This window comes from Melospiza melodia, chromosome 11 (genome assembly GCF_035770615.1).
Source record: "Melospiza melodia melodia isolate bMelMel2 chromosome 11, bMelMel2.pri, whole genome shotgun sequence".
NCBI lineage: Eukaryota > Metazoa > Chordata > Aves > Passeriformes > Passerellidae > Melospiza > Melospiza melodia.
In genome coordinates, this window is record NC_086204.1 from 4,998,793 (window position 1) to 5,017,814 (window position 19,022).

The following is a 19,022-nucleotide window of genomic DNA, read 5'->3' on the forward strand; positions in this document are numbered from 1 at the left end:
TGTGGAGAGAGGAGAAGCAACTGCTGAGGATGCAAAGAGCTGGTGGCTCATCCTTCCAGCTGCCTGCCTCCCCTTACTCCCTGCAGTGCTTTTTTGCATCAAATTAAAAGTAAATGGCCTTCATCCACCTCCCTCCTCACACATGGGACTGTTAGGGCATCACTTGGCTCCATCTGGAGCCTACACAAAGCCAGAGAAGTGCAGGGTGCATCCCTTGATGGGTACCTTGAGGTGCTGCCAGTCATCCCAACAACTCTTGCATTCATGTTGACCTGGGTTTAGGATGTGGGACTGCTTCAGGGCACCAAAAAATATGGTAGGAAGTGCTCTGTCTAGAGGAGACAGGATGGACTTGAGGAATGTTAGCCTGACACATGGCCCACAGGATGATGGGGAGAACCCCAGAATGGTTTGGGTTAGAAAACACCTTAAATCTCATCTGGTTCTGACCTTCCACAGGCAGGGACACCTTCCAGTAGACCAAAGCCTCATCCAACCTGGCCTTGGACACTTCCAGGGATGGGACAGCCACAGCTGCTGTGGACAACCAAGAAGTGATGGAATATGTTCAGCAGAAGCCAAAATAACTTCTCTAGCTGGGAATCCTGCTGGCAGCCCTGCCTGCTCAGGAGCACTGCTGGCCCTCATGCCTGTGCCCTCCCCATCCTCAGGCTGATGTCTGCCAGCTCTGCCTGGGGAGCCCAAAGGATGGCTTTGACTTTTCATTTCCTCCTGGTGTGTTTAATTGCCTGATTTTTTTCCCTTTAGGACTGGGAGAGAGAGGAGAGGTGGGCTAAGGAAGACAGATGTGTGGAAAATAGAAGTCTAGGTGACAGATTGAGGGCTGCTATAACCACAATAGCCAGCCTGATGGATTGATAGATTAGACAGGGAATATAAATAGCAAGTATGGTTTATCTATCCCTGTTTTATTTTCCTCTTGTCTGTCTCTTTATCTCTCCTGGTGTTATTTTCCTCCTGCTTATCTCTTTATCTGCCCAGCCCGAGGATGGGGGAGAGGTGGGTGACAGGAGCAGGATGGATGAGTTCAGGTTTCCACTGCCTTTGCAGCATCCAAGCAGACAAGTTTTGCCAGCTGTGGAGGATTAGAAGGCGGCCTCAGATCTGCACACTGATTCACTTCTCCCACCCCTCTCCTTTCCCTGCCCCATCCCCTCTGTCTGCACGCCTCCCTTGGGGATCCCTGCAGTCACAGGGTCTGCTCCTTCCTCTCTCTGCCTCATCCTTGGCCAAGGGATGAGGGCAGGCACTGGAGCAGTGAGCTCTGCTTGTCTGGGCTCCCGACATTCCCATCTGATAGCCGGGCAGCTCCACTGCTTGACATTCCAGTCAGGCACCCAGCACAGCAGCACCGGGAGGGAGGGAGGGAGGAAGGGAGGGGAGCCACACAGCACGGGGAAAGCCAGGGCTAGGGATGACAGTAACTGTTCTGTTCTTTTCTTTCTTTTTTTTTTTTTTTTTTTTTTTTTTTTAATCTCAGTTGGTTTTGGTTGCTCTTTTGCTCAAAAAAGGCATTTTTTAAAAAATATATTAAACAGATACATTTTACTAAGATGTCTCTTGGCTGGAGCCACTGACAAGAAATGACACTCCCCAAATGAATAGGCTTAAAAAAAACCTGTCCCAAACAAACCAAATAAATAAATACATAAATAAAACATTTTCTTTTTCTTTCTTTTGCAGTAGAGTGGGGTTTTTTTTGTTGGTTTTTCTGTTGTGTAGGGAACCTTGGCCCAGAGGTCTCCGAGGGTGTCTGTGATGGCAGCATCCCTGGGCAGGTGCCAGGTCCTTCCAGGCAAGGGGTGAGACGGTGCCTCGGCACGGCAGCAGACACGAGGTGCCCGTGGAGAGGCCCCAGGGGGACCTGCTGGGTCTGCAGGGCCTGTGCTGTGGGCCCCCAGCAGCACCGTGTGCGAGGCCACGGCTGCAGGATGGATCATGGGGGATGCAAAGGTGCCAGTAGAAACCTCTTAAAAATACTACAAAAGTTGGGGTGGCGAGGAGGCCGCTGCTGGGGGATCCTTAGGGTGGGTTCAGCACCTGCTCTGCTGGGACCAGCAGCTGCCTCTGGGCAAGCCACACCCCCTGGGCCGCTGGCACACCTCCCCAGCCACAGTGGCATTGTCCCCACACTCGGGGCCAGCTCACAATGCCATGAGCCATCCCTCCTCCTCCTCAGTCCCACTGGCATCCTCCATCCGCCCGAGCCCTGTGTCTCTTTGGCCAGATGCTGGGTGTACCATGGAAGCACGCAGTTGGCACTAAGGTAAGGCCTTGATTTCAATTTTTAGGGCGGTTCTTTCTCTCTCCTCCCCAGGCAGTCTGTCCTGGCAGCCCCCTGGCAGAGGTGTGAGCGCTGCCAGCTGTGTTAGCTGCACAGCTTGCCCGTCTCCTGCTCCAGGGCGTTGGGCAGCTTGGCGTTGAAGGCTCTCAGGGAGGACTGGATCCTCGCCACCTCATTGTTGGCCAGCTTGAGCCGGTGTCGGAGCAAGCAAGTGAAGAGGTCGAGGCGGATTTTGCCAGGGGGTGAGAGCCTGTTCACCCTGTCCCTGATCTCCAGCAGCTGCAGCATGGCTGAGTCCTGGGAGCCCTGCGTGTAGGGGTAGTCCAGCTGGAGGATCAGGTCACGGATAGCGTCCGGCTCAAAGGGCAGGCTGTAGCCAAAAACTTGCAAGCTGTTGATTTTCATGTAGCCCAGGTTCTTGGAGGGATCTGACATCTCCAAGGGCTCGTAGTAGATTGTCTCGTTGGAGCTGTCATCCAGAGACTTGATGCGGCTCCGCAGGTAGACGTGCACTGTTTCAAAGAAGGTCTTCCTCTTGTTGCCCAAGGTGATGGTCCAGTTTTGGCACTGGGCAGAGGCATCTACGGTAGTCCTTTCCCAGTCTGGGAAGCTGCCCTCGTTGACAGGCATGAACCAGCTCTCCGAGTGGCTTCCCCCAAAGGGGTTAACATAGATGGCCATGACGGGCTCCAGGGTGCTGTTCTTGGTGAGGCAGATCTGCAGAGACAGGGCCAGCATGACGTGAACCAGCCCGGGCTTGTACTTGTTGCTCTTGAGGGTGAGGAGCATGCGCTTCCTCCAGGAGGGGTCGAACCAGCTGCCCAGGCGCATGTCGTTGCTGATGAAGATGGAGTGCACCTCGATGCGGCTGTCCCGCTTCTGCAGCAGGTACTTGAGCTCCAGGTCCTGCAGGTCGGTCTCCAGCCCCAGGTATTGCTCCAGGGAGTCGGCCACCTCGGGGCGGCAGAAGCCCTGGGTGAGCGCGTAGCCGTGGTGGCAGCTCCCGCAGCGGGTGCTGTTGTCCTGGTCACAGCTGGCACAGGCTGGCCCCTCGCCCAAGGCACACGGGATGGAGCCCTGGCAGGAGGGCTGCTCTGAGGGACAGGTGCAGCTGTGGCTTTCCTCCAGGAAGGTCCCAGGCACGGTGGTCTCGCTGCAGTACAGCAGCGACTGTGCGCGGCTCCACCAGTAAGGGAGGGACCTGGTGCACAGGAAACACAGAAGAGAGGCTTAGATGGCATCTTTTGGGATGTGACTGACTTTCCCTAAGGATGGAACAGCTGCCCACCTCGTGCTGATTTCCTGCTCTGCTGGTGGCCCCCCATGAACCCATTTTTCACCTTCAGGTCTGCACCTGATCTCTCAGGGCCACATTCCAAGCTGGTACAGCCGCTCCTCCTCCCTGCTCACCCCCTCCATGGTGGGAGCTTCTCCACTTGCAGGCACAGGGGGTTATCCCCTGGCTGTGTGCCACCCCTGGGGCACGGGGCAGTGTCCCAGCAAGGCTGCCAGGGCACCCTACCTCTCCTTGGGCAGCTTGAAGCGAGGCTGGCGGTGGCAGCGCTTGCTGAGGTTGAAGAGGCGCCGGATGAGCCGGAAGGTTTTCCTGGAGAGCAGCTTCAGGCTGGTGCCCAGCTGCTGGTAGCGGTGCTGGACATCCAGATCCATGCTCCAGAAGTGGGAGATGGCTGTCCTGTTCAGGAAACGGTCCGTGGGGAGTCTTTTCACCAGGGCCTGAAACTCCTCTGTGGGGAGAAGGAGATGGCATCAGGGAAGGTGGAGCTGAAAGCAACCTCCCTCCACCCGAGCTCTTGATGGTGAGAAGAGCCAGCACCCAGCCTGGGCTGCTCTCAAGGGGAAGGAGATGCTCGGTGGGGTCTGCCAGCCTCACCTGACTCCTCAAACTGGCTGTGGTGGCTCTCCCAGGCCCGCCCGAGCTGGGCCAGGCTGCTCTCCAGCGCCTGGATGTCGGCCTCGGGGCAGTTGCAGCGGGGGAAGGCGGGCTGGCACTGGCAGCGGCAGTCGCTGCGGCGGCACAGCAGCTCCCCCGCCGAGCCGCAGGCGATGTAGCTGAGGGCGGCGGCCACGAACCTCTCCCGCAGGTAGGAGGGCAGCACCGTCTGCAGCCCTGCGGAGGGAGCAGCCCCGAGGGCATCAGCGCACGCACGGAGCCCCTCAAACACCGCCTGGGCGAGGAGGGCACCAGCCTCTCCCCCCTCGCCGGGCTCCCACCCTCGCATGATTATCATATCAATTTGCTGTGGAGCCGCTTGTCTGGGCTCCGCATCGATCTTGGCTCCTCTTGGCAGACAAGCTACAACCTCATCCTGCCCAGCTTTCATTATTTTCCTCCCCTCTCCTCCCCGGCCCTGAAATTAGAAGCAGCATCTCGTGCCAGCATCCTCCCCTGCATCCCCCCGTGCACCCACAAGCATCCCATGGCAGCACTTGTCCGCCCCCACATCCCCACGAGCCCGGTCCTACCTTGGAGCTGCACTTTGTTCTCAGGGCTCTGCACCAGGACAGAGCTCACCGAGTCCAGGTTGTCATAGTTGCTGCAGCCCAGTGGCCCTGTCCGTGTTTCTGTCACCTAAGGTGGGGACACGAGGCGGTCAGGGATACAGGAGGGGAGAAAGGGTGCCCTATCCCGGTGAGAGCGCTGCAGATAATCCCTGACCCGCTGGCCAAGCCCCCCTCCTCGTAGCAGGGCGATGGTCAGAGAGGAGAACTAATTATCTGCTAATTAGCTTGTTGACAGGCGGCAGCCCGCTGAAAAATGTGCCTTTATTAGCGTGCCCAATTTCCCATAAATAATGGAAGGTGTTAATTTTCCCGGCTCTCTGCTCTCTGGGGGACGCTGTTTCAGGTCGGGCCAGCTGGAGGGGCCCCGGGGCAGTCCCGGGCTGCCGTGTCCCGGCGCTGGCCCCTCCTCGCCCCTCTCGTACCTTGATGGCAGCCGTGGCGATCTGGATGTGGTGCAGCCGGCGCAGGGTGCTCTCCCTGTCGATGAAGTAGGAGGCTGCCAGCTGGTGCAGGGTCTCCAGCGACACCCCCGAGCTGTTCCCAGCCCCCGCCGCGGGCTCTGCCCTCCGGCTCAGCTTGCGCTTGTCCACGAAAATGGTCAGGGACTCCTCTCCTGGGGGAGATGTGATACTTGTGGAAGGCTGTGGGCTGCCCCCATTCCCTTTCCTGGCCACGCAGTGCTGCTTTTCCCACCCTCCCTCGCTGTGCGAGGGGCCGAGCAGCCCAGCGCTCACCTCCCAGCGTGGCAGCCAGCAGGAAGTGTGTCCCATACTTCTTGATGAGGCTGTCGGTGATCTGCTGCGCGCTGGGCCGCCGCCCCAGCAGCCGGATGTTGCGGATGAATTCGGGGGCCAGGGGAAGTGGGAGGCTGAAGAAATCTTTCCTCTCCAAGGCCAGATTATTCACCTTCCAACGGGCAAACTCTCTGTGGGACGAGAGCAGCAGTGGGGAGAGGGTGTGAAGTGGGTCCGGCCATGACACATGCATGCTCTCCTTCCTTATATCCCTGATTTCCATTCAGGACAGGTGGAAAACTCTGGATAGAATCATCCCGACCTCCCCACTGGAAATGAAGGACCTGCTGCCAGCTATGGATCCAGGCAGGACAAAAGCACCGTCCCTCCCTAAGCCATCGATGGTGATAAAGAGCTACAAGCAGCGGAGATGCTGACTATTGATTAACCCAGCACCTCCGGAAGGCATTAATCACAGCCCGGGGCAGGGCTAGAGCCTCTTCCAGCCCTTTGGGCTGCCTGCAGCTCATCCTCCTCCAGCCTACAGATAGATCCAAGTGAAAATCCAGCATCTGGGGGTGTCATGGTTTTCAACATCAGCAGCATTTTGTGGGAAGCTGGAGGTGTTGGGATGTGGTGGGTCCCCTCAGAGCCCCAGATGCTGTCAATGTGCCACCCAGCCTGTCACTGCCTCCAAAACCCCACGGCCTCATAAACAACCAGCAGCAAATTTCAGCTTAATCTTTGGCATTTGGCTCTAATTAAAACCAGGCTGTGCCTCTCAGACAGTTTCACCAGGGCTGGCTGGGAAAACAGGGAGAGGGAGGGAGCAGGAGGGAGCAGTGGATGGGTGCAAAGCAGCAGCTGCTGGGCTTGGCAGATGACAGGTTGCCTCCCACCGTGACTTTGGGCCCAGAATGGGATGCAGGGGCCAGTGGCAGGGCTGAGGATGAGGCAGGGGGGTGCTGCCTCTCCCCTTGCACACACACACTCCCTCGGGGCCGGGGTGCCAATTTCCCCCCTTCCATCCCAGAGGCAAACAAGGCCCGAAGGCTGATGGCAGGTTCTCTGCCTCTGGGGAGGTGTGAGCCAGCTCTGTCCCTCTGGCTGCTCCTTCCTGTCCCACCACCGTCACCACAGCATCCCTGGAGGACGCAGCTCCCTCGGCACGGCAGCATCAGCACACAGGAAAGGGGAGAGGAGCTCCCTGGGGGTGCAGGGCTGCATAACAAGGCTGCCATCCCAGCACCCACATCAGCATCCCCAAGAGGCCCTGGTCAGGCTTTGCTTTGCTGCTGGAAGCCCCAAGGGCTCAGCACTGGTGGGGAGTGGAAGGGAAAGGGCTCATGAGGCAGAGGTGACAGCCCCAGTTAGGCACAGGAGGCGGTGGAGTGGAGTGGGTTTCCCACAGAGGCTGTCACAGGGTGGCCTTTGCTGTGGTGAGTGGACCCCACTGCTGCCAAACCTGGTTCTCTGCTGGCAAGACGCCCCCTCCAGCCTTGGCCCCCATGTATACAGCATCCCATAGCAGTCCATGGGCTGATGGCACTGGGGACATGCCTAGGGGGTCAGTCAGGGTGGCTTTTCTCAAGTCCCAGCAGCATCCCAGCCCCAAAGAACTGCCAGTCTAGGCAGGTTCAGTAATTTGGCAAAGAGAATCTTTGTGCACAGAAAAAGGACAAGAGAACATCTTTGTCCAAAGGGCCTGGAAGGTGGACACCACATGCACACTTCCCCTTCTGCTGTCCCCAGCCTCCATCTCAAGGCAGGAGATCATAGGTGGAGGATGTCCAAAGGGACTGGAGCACACGAGACCCATCCAGCCCAGTGGGCTCTGTGCCTCCTGCCACAAGGGCTGATCCCATCTCAACCTGGGCACCAAATCCCTCCCATCTTAGGGCAAATCCTGCCTGGTGTCAGGACCCAGGACATCCCTCTGGCTGTCCTGAGCAGCCAAGACCCCTGCCAGGGGGCTCACAGACCCTGGCACAGAGCCCAAAATGCCCCTGTGGTTTTGATCATGACCAGTGGAGAAAGTTACCAACCTTAGATGAAGATCTGCAAACTATGACAAATTAAGTAGAATGATAGTGAATTTATCACAAGGTGAAAAATAGGTTTTTGGGGTTTTTAGAATGGGGGTTCAGGGGGCAAGATGAAGGAATCTGGTTGTGTCCAGACTTTCTCCTTCTTTTTCTTCTTGGCCTCCATCTTTTGGTGTGATGGTGGCACTTTTAGATTGGTTTAGAGTAGAAGCTCACTGTCTAACATGGGTGATAGGTATTGGGAAGGAATTGTAAACATTGTACATGTAGTTTTTAGTATAAAGACATAACACAGCCCTGGGGGCAGGCAGAGTGCCTGGAACTGTCCTGCTGAGTGCACCTTGGCTGGACAGAAGAATTTTATAGCTAAGATACAATAAACAACCTTGAGACAGAGAAATGAAGAGCCCTGACTCCTTCTTCAAGCACCGGGCTGGGAAAAGAGATTTTCCAACTTCTCTTGGGGTCACTCTGACCAGCAGACACCTCGACAGCCTGGAGGCCAGCCTGGCCTCACCAAGAACATTCCCTGGAAAAGCAGCATCTCACACCTACCCAAAGGACAGCCTCCTCCCAAACATGGGGGTCTGCTCATGTGGATTAGAGAGGGTCTGCCTCCACTCTGCCATGCCCCCACATCCCCCCTGCCCCTCAGAGCCTCTCACCTGTAGATCCTGTACCTGGTGGTGAACCCCTGCCGGTAGCGCTCCATGAAGTCCACGTACTCCTGGGCTCGGTAGAAGGGTCCCCGGTCGGTGAGGAGCCAGTCGAGAGGCGGCCGGGCCGAGGGAGAGGAGGGTGAGGAGGATGAGGAGGAAGAGGAGGGCGCGGCGGGGGCTGCATGGCCCTGGGGCACGGCGCTGCAGCGGCAGCAGGCGCTCAGGGCCAGCAGGGCCAGCGGCCAGGGCAGCATGGGCGGGGGCCCGTCAGCACGGGGCAGGTCCTGCCGCCCCATCCTGCTGCTGCCCGGCCGGCTTCTTCATTCTCTCACCCCGCGGCAACGCTCCGGGACAGCCCCGCCCTGCAACGACAACAGGGGAGGCCCGTGAGGAAGGGATGGAAACCGGGAGCAAGCTCTGGAATGCTGGCTGGGATGCTGCTGACGGAGGGAACGCTGCAGTCCAGGGAGAGCCGGGTCATGCCACAAGAAATAAGAGTTTATGGGGCTGGGGGTGCTGGAGTTAAATGAAATCCTGGCTGATGGCTGTTTGAGGAATTTCTGGCTTTTTCTTTATGTTTTTCTCTGCTGGACATCAGCCTGGCATATTATTTATTATTATTATTATTATTATATGACACAGCTCGCTGCTGTGGGCTGCCCTGCACCCTGCGTTGTGGGGACAAACGTCATGAGCATGCAGCTCATTTCAGGTGGGGCTAAAATATTATAATCATGAGGAACTGGGAAAATTAGCTTCTCCAGGTATAGACTGGATCACGTCTGGTTGATGTTAGACTTGTCTTTGTGTCCTGCTAGTGTCTGGATGGATGGATGGATGGACGGATGGATGGATGGATGGATGGCCACTCCAAGGCTGCCCAGGCTGATGGAAGTAGTGTTCTGAGTGCAAAGTAAAGATGGAGCTTTTCTGGTAGCAGCAGCCACAAGGACAGAGTCTGAATTTGCCAGCAAAGGTGGAGATGGGGATCTGTAAGTCCTGGCCAAGGCCAGGTGTGCTGTGAGGCACCAGCAGCTGTTTGCCCAGAACAGGGACCCCCTTGCTGCAGTCCTGCCAGGGTAGGTGGTTTTTGTTCCAGGAAGGCGGCTGGAGCCCAAATGCCCATCCCTGCTGAGCTCACACCAGCCCTGCCTTCTCCCAAACAGGGCTTTGCTGGATGAATCATCATGCTTGAACATGTAATAATATGTTTTTTCAATTTTTTTTCTCCCTCTCTTCTATTTTTAAACCCTTAAGGGTGCCCTTTGATTACACTTTCTCAGCTTCTCGCTCAGCCCTCGAGGCTGGGGCCCTGTGAATTTTAAACAAAAGCTGAGAGTTTCACATCACCAGGCTGGGGTGCCAGGGCAGTGGGGTGGGCAGGAGCAGCAGGCAGGGCTTCTGTTCCCCCACACTCTTTTTTCACGTGTCACCCTGGTTTTTCCCAGCCTGGCAGGCAGCCACATGACAGCCCAGTCACTGCCTCCTGCCCCTGGCACGTGGGGCAGGATGTGCCCAAATCCCAACCCTGTCCCATGCTGGGCTGGGGGACAGGCAGTGCCAGGCTGGTTTCCTCACTCTGTGCCTCAAGGAGGGGGCACCTGTCACCCCCAAAATGGGGCAGGACCCAATGCCAGAGGCTCACGGAGCTGCCAAGTGTGGGTGGTGGCTGAGCCAAGGCATTTGGCTGCCCCTAATCCTCCCTGCCTACAGCCAAAGCTGAAGGCAAGCAGGCAGAAGGGACGCAGAGCCTGCCTGAAGCAGACCGGCAGCTTGCTCCCCTCCCCAGGAATATCTGCTGGTACAATTAACAATTGATGTGGCCTGGGGACCAAAGGGATCCTCAAAGCTCAAGATTAATCCCCCAGGTCCATGCTGCCTGCAGCCAGGTCCTGCTGCTGTGTCCAGGAGAGAATGGTGGGAGCCAGGGTCTGGCACTGAACCTCATGAATGGTTTAGATACTGACCACAGGCTAAACCCTCAGTGATTTGATCCCTTTCCCAGACAGCAAGGAGGAAAGCAACACTCTGGATCTCAGCTGAGAAGCGGAGGGAGGGTAAAGCCTTCTTGAACAGCTTCTTTTTCTAAACCCTGCCCATGGAAACACACTGCTTGTAGCATTAAATATGGCTGTGACAGCAAAACACCTTGTTTAAATATCTGGTGCACTGGGACTCTGCCTGTTGCCTCACAAACAGGCCTGGCACACCCTGGCTCCTGGTCTCCCATCATCATCCATGGGTGTTAAGGGGCTCCTGACCCAGCTCCAGCTGAGGTGGGGCTGGGCAGGGGCTGCTCCCTGGCTGTGTCCCTCTCCCCCCTCCCTCCACATGGGTCTGTATCAGCCTGGGTCTCACAGGGGATGTTAAAGGGGGTTTTAAGTGGTTAAAGGAGATGCTTTTCCACAGGTGCCATGGGACATTGGCCTCATCCATCACCACAGACTGGTTTTGCACCAGTCACTTCACCACCCTCCCTGAGGCTTTCCTGGTGTAAATCAGAAGGACACAGAAGTATTCCCCCTTTGATTCAAAGCACAGAGGAGATTTTTTTGGGGTGGGACACACCAGGAAGAGCACTGTCTTTTCCATCAAACCATCCTAGATGTTAAATGGTTCTCACCAGCACTAACCAGCCCCTTGCCATTACCACCCTGGAGGGCATCTCCACGTGCCCTGGCCAAGAGGGATTTCCCATGCTGTCCTTCCCCTCCAAATCCCCTCTCCCACCACAGCACCACAGCTAAGGCAGCAAACATCTGGCTCACCATCCTGGGGATGGATATTATGGGTAGACCCACTGTAGGCCACCTTTTCCCTCAGGCTGTGGTCCCTAGGCCAGCTCTGCACCACCTCAGCCTGCTCCGACACCTTCCCTGGGGAGCTCATTCTGAGATTCCATGCTGAGCATGCCATGTTTCCCTGTGGCTACTTCATGTTTTACTACAGAGCAATAAAAATAGGATTTGATATTTCCAGCACTCGGCCGGGGCAAACTGGTACAAAACCAGTGAAGAATCCCTCGTGGTATGGAGCAGAGTTTCCAGCCTTGCTGAGTGAGCTTTTATTCACACTTCCCTCCTATTTACACGGCGTGTGGCGGCACCTCCGAGGGAGGCTCCTGCCTGGGGACGGTGATGACGCACGGCAGCATCCTTGCCAACAGGAGCTGGAGTCCCGAGCCAGGCAAGGAGGGCCTGTGAGGGGGCTGCACTGACTCTGCAGCAGCTCATCCCCACGGAGCAGCTTCCCTGCACCACTGTCACTGGGGTAATTTATTTCCTCCTATCGATCAGGAGTGATAGAAAATAAATACATGCAGATATTGCAATAGCTCTGCATAGTCCTCAATCCCTACAGCTGGCTCTGGTTTGAGGGGAAGGGGGGGCTGGGGCAATGCTTTTCAGGGCGCACCTGCACATGCTCACACCAGGATCCTCCTGGGATGCTGGGGAGAGTAAAGCTCTTTAGAAACAAGTAACCCCCTTGACCTTACTACTAGAGCTGGAAATAACTTTCTAATCACTTTTCCTTGATCCAAAAAAATGAAGATTTGATGAGAAGCATCTGACAACTCTTTTTTTTTTTTCTTCCTTTTGATTTAGGGTTTTGCATCACAAAAGTTGGAAAACTTCCAGCTTGTTATTTTTTTTTCTCCTCTTCTATAAAAACCCCTAAGCAAGGAAGAAGAGTACCAAAGTAAATATTATTGGCAAGTTTTCCTAGAATCACAACCTCTTTCAGGGCCAAGTCTTCCTGAGCTTCTTGAAGTGCAGTCTGTCCCCATTGCCTGCAGCAGAACACCCCAGTGATGCTGATGCATGGCCCACACTCACATGAGCTACATCTTACAAAGAGCTCGTGGCAATTTCTAGAGTCACTCCCCACCCGGGGGATGGCAGTGGGATCACTTCTGCAGTGGTGTCCTCATCCAAAATGGCTTGAGAGGCTGAAGGAAGGATGGGGTGCTCAGGTAAGCTGCAAAAGCCTCCCTCTGCTGCCCTTGGAGCTGACAGTGACAGCAGCAACACCCTCAGCACAACATCGGAGTTATGCCAGGGTCCCACTCCCCTCCATGCCCACGGCATCTCCAGAGCCACGTGCTCCAGCACTCATCAGGCTGAGCTCGATAATTAAGATGTTAGCTAATTGTTAGGGACATTAACATTGATTTGTGCCCTTTCATGCTGCAGGAGCAGATCTGGAGATACAGCAACTGCGAAGCATGCACTGGGGAGGGGGCAGTGGTATTTGCCAGGTGCTGTTGGGAAGCGCAGGAAGGTTCCAGATGGACCCTGGAACCACCTCTGTGCACGCTGAGCTGAAGCCCAGAGGCACAGCAAACCCCAGTGCCCATGGCAGGTACACAACACCATCGGTGGCAGGGCTGTGGGATGTGCCCAGTCACAGGGAATGGTCCCTGGGCACAGTGGGAGCCCAGGTGCATCTGTGCAGGAGCGATGGGGAGGGGTCTGCAGCTCCCTGGGGACGCCTTTCAGTGGGAACGAACATCAACCCAGTGACTGAGTCACCTTCTCATTAAACATGGAAAAGCTTTATCAAATTAAGGCCACTTAAAAGAGCCTGGGCAAAGGCTAAGTGCAGTTTAGCGGCTGAAGTGGATTGACTCAGCGGGGCCGTGTCTATCTGTGCACGCACGCAGGCGCCCAGGCCACCTCTCGATGTTGCACACCTCGGGACAGACAATCCCAAAGGGATCAGTTTTAGCAGGATGCTCCCATTGCTCCGGGGCCACCAGGCTCACCTGGGGCTGCGTGGAGCCTGTGTCCCCTACTGCCAGCCCTGCCCACACTGTTTCCTCTGCCCTACACCTCCTCCTCTGCCCCGGCTCGGCCGTGGCTCGGGAGGAGCTGCATGGCCGGGCTGGCTCCCGCACGCTGCCAAGGAAGCTCCAGGGCCCCGCTGATCAGCCGGGGTAATTAAGAGAGCGAGGCAGGCACCGCCGGAGCGACAGCAGCGCCGTAATCGCCGGCAAAGCGGGCACGGCGGGGCGCTGGCAGCCACCTGGCAGCCGGCCCCGGTGACACAGCTCCGGGCGTGGGGACAGACAGACGGACACCTCGGAGCCGCGGCTGGGAGCGGGCTCTCCTGCTGGCCACCCTCTGCAGCCCCATCAGTCACTACAGCCGAGGGACCCCAAGCCGCTGCCCTCCTCCTCCTCCTCTCAGCTCGTAAGACCCGCTAGAAAACCTCTAAGGACTCAGCGACTTGGGTTCCTTTTATTAGCTTTTCTTCACATCCTCAAGAGCAAGACACTCGAAGATGAGAGTAAAGGAAAATAGCAGAAAATCCCAGGACTCAGGGAGCCAAGGATTTGCATAAGACATCAAATGAGTTGAAGCCTGGGCCGCTGTCAGGGGAGATGGCAGCTGCGTGCACAGTCGCACCAGTGCCATGTGTTCTGCCCTCTGGCTTTGCACACCCGAGACTTTCACACCTACAGGCAAAAAGCCTCTTAAATAAAGCAAATAAATGTGCAAAATAGAATTTCCCCCCCAGCACAGTGACGGCAGCAGCAGCTCTGGCTTACCCACCTTGCGCTCGGCTCTCAGACCAAAGAATCCCTGCAGATGGATCTCTGGGACCAGGGAGAGCAGCCCTGCACACGAGGGGATGGGGAAAAAGAGCAACCCTGGGCACAAGGGGCCAGGGAAAGGGAGCAGCCCTGCCGCCTCCTCCGCAGGGAGGATGGCTCTGTCATCCTAACAGATCCTGCAAGCCCAGCACCATCCTCATGCAGGAGGCAGCGCAAGGTGAGGAACACTGCTTCCCTTCCCTGCCTTCACAAGAGTGACAAGTGTCACGGACGGGCAGTGATGCACAAGTGTAGCTCAGCGTTAGCAGACCATGACAAATAAGGTGGTAGGTGGCTGGTGCTGGGCATAGAGAGGGAGCGCTCCTCTGGGGTGTCAGAGTGGGGCCACCTCCCCTGGAGACCCAGCTCTCCAAACTGTCACTGCACGGCCACCACAGACAGCTCCGCTTCGGAAAAAGTGCAGGGGCCTCCGGGGCTGGCAGGGACCCTCCTGGCTGCCGACAGAGAGGGGACACTGACATCTGCCGGCGGGTCCCACCCGGCCCCGAGCGCCCGGGCTCGGAGTGCCCGGCACCAGAGCGGGGACACTCCGGGAGCCGCCACGGCCGCCCCAGGGCAGCCACACGCGGGTCCCTGGGGAGGGACCGGCAGCGCTGCGCCCGGAGACGATGCGATCCAGCGCTTTAAAAACACCGAGTTTTGTTTCCTACTGAAAGATGAGTGTTGAGGGAAGGGAGCCTGGTAGCGGGGAGCCCCCGGGTACCGGAGCTGTGCCGGGCAGGCGAGCAAACACCTCCCGACGGGTCACGCACCCACTGCTCCACCCGATGCTCCGGGCGGCGGAGCGGGGCCCTGCGGTGCGGGGAACGGGCGATCCCCTCACGGAACTGATCCCCCCACAGGCTACTGATGAGCGGGGCCCATCGGAGAAATGCGCGTTTTAACATTTGCGGGGGCATCTCCCCGGTCCCTGCGGGCGCGGGGTGTCTCACACGGGCATTCCACACCGAGCAGCGCACTCAGCACACAGCAGCAAACCCAGCATCCCGGGCAGACCGTTTGTCCCTGTAGCCCGCCGGCTCCCGGTCCCACCGTGCGGGTGGCAGCCGCCCCTCACCTGTGGGGCCCCGCGCCGGGGCGGCTCCGCCCGGGCAGGACTCGGTGCCTTTCCCGACACCCGAGCTCGCCGGGGAGGCTGCGAAGCGAGCCCGGAGCGGGGACACAACTTGACCAAGGTCACCGAGCGAGCCGCCGTCGGTACCCGGGATCTCCGCCCTTGCGGGGCCGCCGCTCGGCCCGCAGCGCTCCCTCCCCACCCCACCACCGGCGGGACCCCCGCGCCGCCTCAAACCCCGTCCCCAACTCCTCCCCGCGACCCCGCGGACTCACCCCAGGCTCCAAATCAGCGCCGGCGGGGCACCGGCCGCCTCTCCTTGGCGTCCCGCTCCGATCGGCTCCGGCTCAGCGGCCCCGGGCGCTGCCCCGCCGCCGCCTCCGGGCCGCGCCATGTGCGGGCGGCCGGGCGGGCCCCGGCGGCGCCGCCACCATCCCGGGCTCCCTCAGCCGCGGCCGCCGGGTCCGCGCGCTCCGCGGGGCCGCCGTGCTGCGCCGATAATATATGCAGCGCCCGCAGCCAATCACAGGCTCCGCCGGTGGCCCCGCGCGTCCCCATTGGGTGAGCGGGATGGGGAGGGGCGGGGCGTGGTGCGGGGGTCTCGCTCCCGCCTCCCGACCCGGGGTGAGCGAGCCCCGGGATGTGCGGGATGGGGAACGGGAGAGAGCATGGAGAGCCCCGGGATGTGCGGGATGGGGAACGGGAGAGAGCATGGAGAGCCCCGGGATGTGCGGGATGGGGAACGGGAGAGAGCATGGAGAGCCCCGGGATGTGCGGGATGGGGAACGGGAGAGAGCATGGAGAGCCCCGGGATGTGCGGGATGGGGAACGGGAGAGAGCATGGAGAGCCCCGGGATGTGCGGGATGGGGAACGGGAGAGAGCATGGAGAGCCCCGGGATGTGCGGGATGGGGAACGGGAGAGAGCATGGAGAGCCCCGGGATGTGCGGGATGGGGAACGGGAGAGAGCATGGAGAGCCCCGGGATGTGCGGGATGGGGAACGGGAGAGAGCATGGAGAGCCCCGGGATGTGCGGGATGGGGAACGGGAGAGAGCATGGAGAGCCCCGGGATGTGCGGGATGGGGAACGGGAGAGAGCATGGAGAGCCCCGGGATGTGCGGGATGGGGAACGGGAGAGAGCATGGAGAGCCCCGGGATGTGCGGGATGGGGAACGGGAGAGAGCATGGAGAGCCCCGGGATGTGCGGGATGGGGAACGGGAGAGAGCATGGAGAGCCCCGGGATGTGCGGGATGGGGAACGGGAGAGAGCATGGAGAGCCCCGGGATGTGCGGGATGGGGAACGGGAGAGAGCATGGAGAGCCCCGGGATGTGCGGGATGGGGAACGGGAGAGAGCATGGAGAGCCCCGGGATGTGCGGGATGGGGAACGGGAGAGAGCATGGAGAGCCCCGGGATGTGCGGGATGGGGAACGGGAGAGAGCATGGAGAGCCCCGGGATGTGCGGGATGGGGAACGGGAGAGAGCATGGAGAGCCCCGGGATGTGCGGGATGGGGAACGGGAGAGAGCATGGAGAGCCCCGGGATGTGCGGGATCAGGAATGGGGCAGCTGGAAGGGACCCTGGAGATCATCCCATTCCCATCACGGGCAGGGACATCTTCCTGGAGACCAGGTTGCTCCAAGCCCCGCCAGCCTGGCGTGGAACACCTGCAGGGATCCACATTCCCAGGTTCTCCCTCCTGTGCTGATCATTCCCGGTGAGCAGCAGGAGGATGCTGTCAGTGACACCAGATTTAGTGTTCTCGGATGGTTTTTTATATGTGTTCCATTTATCCCTCTATGTTCTTCACACCTCCCACCAAACCCCTTCCTTGCTCCTCCTCATGCCTCGTTAGACATTCCAGGGGCACCGCTCCTGGGGGTGCATCCCTTCTCCAAACCTTGAAAGAAGCTTGTTGGAGACACCCTCTAAAAAATGCAAATCTTTATTTAAACTATTTTTCAGAATGGAAAAGCTCCTTTTATAATGAGTTTGTGGCCCATGGTGAAAGAAGAGCAGTGAAAGGGCCTTGTGGAAGTCATCCAGAGGGATTTCCCTGTGCTCCCTAAAAGGAACACAAAAGGAGGGCCATATCCTACACAACACTGCTGCTCATTTTTCCTTATTTGTTCCTGATTGTCCTTTCCCAGTTTTCCCCATTTTGCTTTTTTGCTTGTGGCTTTTTTTTTTTTTTTCTGATTTTTCCTGTTTTCTCCTGAGCCCATTGCTGCTGGAGGGAGACAGCACTGCTGAAGCACCCACCACTACATCCCCACTGGTTTAGTTCAGTGCTTCTCTCTGGTCGTTGAAAATGGATAATTTCTGCTCAGCATAGTTCTTCCTGCTCAAAGAGTCACGGAAGTTAAAAATAAAGGGGGCTAAAAAGGACAGATGGGCCTGGGGTAAAGCACCCACTGCTTGGGGTGTGGGGGCACAGTGCTGTCCCCCCTCAATGCCAACTCTGGGACAGGCTAAGCTTCATACATGAAGGAGGAGGAATTCAGGGAAACCATAACAAGAAGAGGTGGAGAGCTCTGCAAAAGAAAATTTTTTTAAAAATCACAAATATCTGCAGTGTGTGGGTTATCTGCAGTGTGTGGGTTTTGTTTGGAGGTGTGAGGTGGGATGGGGCACCGTCCCCATGAGGAGATGGTGTGGGAGCTCTGTGATGCCTCCACACCCTGTTCCAGAGCTGTCTGCCATCAGGAGAGCCCTGTTGGGAAAACCACACCAGCAGAACACAGCCAGGCACTCCTGCTGGGATGAGGACTGGGCGTTGCCCCCACTGTGGAAGAAGAGAACATTTTCCATCAGAAGATTTGGGGACCACGGGTGTCTGGAGGAAGGTGAGGCTGTCAGACGAGCTGTCAGTGCTGCTTTGTGCTCGCCTAAAGAGGGTGAAAATAAAAAGCATCCAAATACAGGAAAAAGATCCAAATCCAGTGGGTTTGGGGTTGCCCTTACATTCTATATGTATATACGTATACATATACATATACATATACATGTACATGTACATATACATATACATACATATACATATACAAATACTCACACATGTACACATAGAGACAATGATATATAAATGGTATCTATTTCATTTGAGCTTGAGGGATTTGGAGGTCTGTGACTTCTTCTGGGGCTTCAGGCTCCATTTCTCCTGGGATTTATTTTGGAGGTCCGTGACTTCTGGTATTTTGGAGGTCAGTGGCTTCTTCTGGGGCTTTGGGTTCCATGATACCTCATGGTGCTTTGGAAGCCTGGGATTTCTGAAGGCTGGGATTTTGGAGGTGTGGGGTTTTGGAGGTGTAGGATTTTGGAAGTGTGGGATTTTGGAGGTGTGGGATATTGGAGGTGTGGGATATTGGAGGTGTGGGGTTTTGGACGTGTGGGATATTGGAGGTGTGGGATATTGGAGGTGTGGGATATTGGGGGTGTGGGATATTGGGGGTGTGGGGTTTTGGAGGTGCAGGATTTTGGAGGTGTGGGATTTCGGAGGTGTGGGATTTTGGATTTCTGCATACACCCAGCGCAGCGAGGGCGGTACCCGCATGCCGGTGCCGCGGGAGGCCGGGCAGCCCCGCATCCGTCCCGCACCGCGTCGCTCCGCGGTTCTCCCGCTCTCCCGGGGGATGGGGAGGCAGGCGGGCGAGGATGCGGAAGGGAGAGGCGGGGGCCCGGAGCCGCGGAGCCGTGCCGAGCCGCGCCGCACGGGGAGGCGCCGGTGCGCCGTGCCCGCCCCTCGCCGCCGCCTCCCGCCCGGCGCCGGGAGCGCGGCCGGGGCTCCAAGATGGCTTTGGCCGGGCTGTGCTCGCTGCTGGCCGGCTGCTGCCTGGCCGCGGGCAGCGGCCCCGCCGAGGCGGCGGCGGAGGCGGCGGCCAAGGAGCTGGAGTGCAAGCTGAAGAGCATCACGGTGTCGGCGCTGCCCTTCCTGCGGGAGAACGACCTCAGCATCATGCACGGCCCCTCGGCCGCCGAGCCCAAGCTGCTCTTCTCGGTGCGCAACGATTTCCCCGGAGAGATGGTGGTGGTGGATGACCTGGAGAACACGGAGCTGCCGTACTTCGTGCTGGGTGAGCCTGCGG

The 19,022-nt window shown here is 58.0% G+C and overlaps 2 protein-coding genes across 5 annotated transcripts in view; one reads left to right on the forward strand and one right to left on the reverse strand.

The window, feature by feature from the left end:
* Positions 1-1,547: 1,547 nt before the first annotated feature.
* Positions 1,548-15,300, reverse strand: BRINP2 (BMP/retinoic acid inducible neural specific 2). The gene is made up of 8 exons (XM_063165407.1): positions 15,213-15,300; positions 8,273-8,628; positions 5,563-5,753; positions 5,251-5,441; positions 4,790-4,895; positions 4,197-4,433; positions 3,828-4,050; positions 1,548-3,506 (listed from the first exon to the last, which is right to left on the reverse strand). The coding sequence occupies exons 2-8, from the start codon at positions 8,560-8,562 to the stop codon at positions 2,390-2,392; spliced, it is 2,355 nt and encodes a 784-aa protein (XP_063021477.1). The 5' UTR covers positions 8,563-8,628; positions 15,213-15,300; the 3' UTR covers positions 1,548-2,389.
* A 3,418-nt stretch (positions 15,301-18,718) lies between these two features.
* Positions 18,719-19,022, forward strand: part of ASTN1 (astrotactin 1) — a 68,311-nt gene continuing 68,007 nt past the window's right edge. For all 4 annotated transcript variants that reach the window (XM_063165411.1, XM_063165410.1, XM_063165412.1 and 1 more), the window contains exon 1: positions 18,719-19,010. In XM_063165411.1, the coding sequence (XP_063021481.1) occupies positions 18,728-19,010 (283 nt within the window). In that variant the 5' untranslated portion in view covers positions 18,719-18,727. The remainder of the gene's footprint in view (positions 19,011-19,022) is intronic.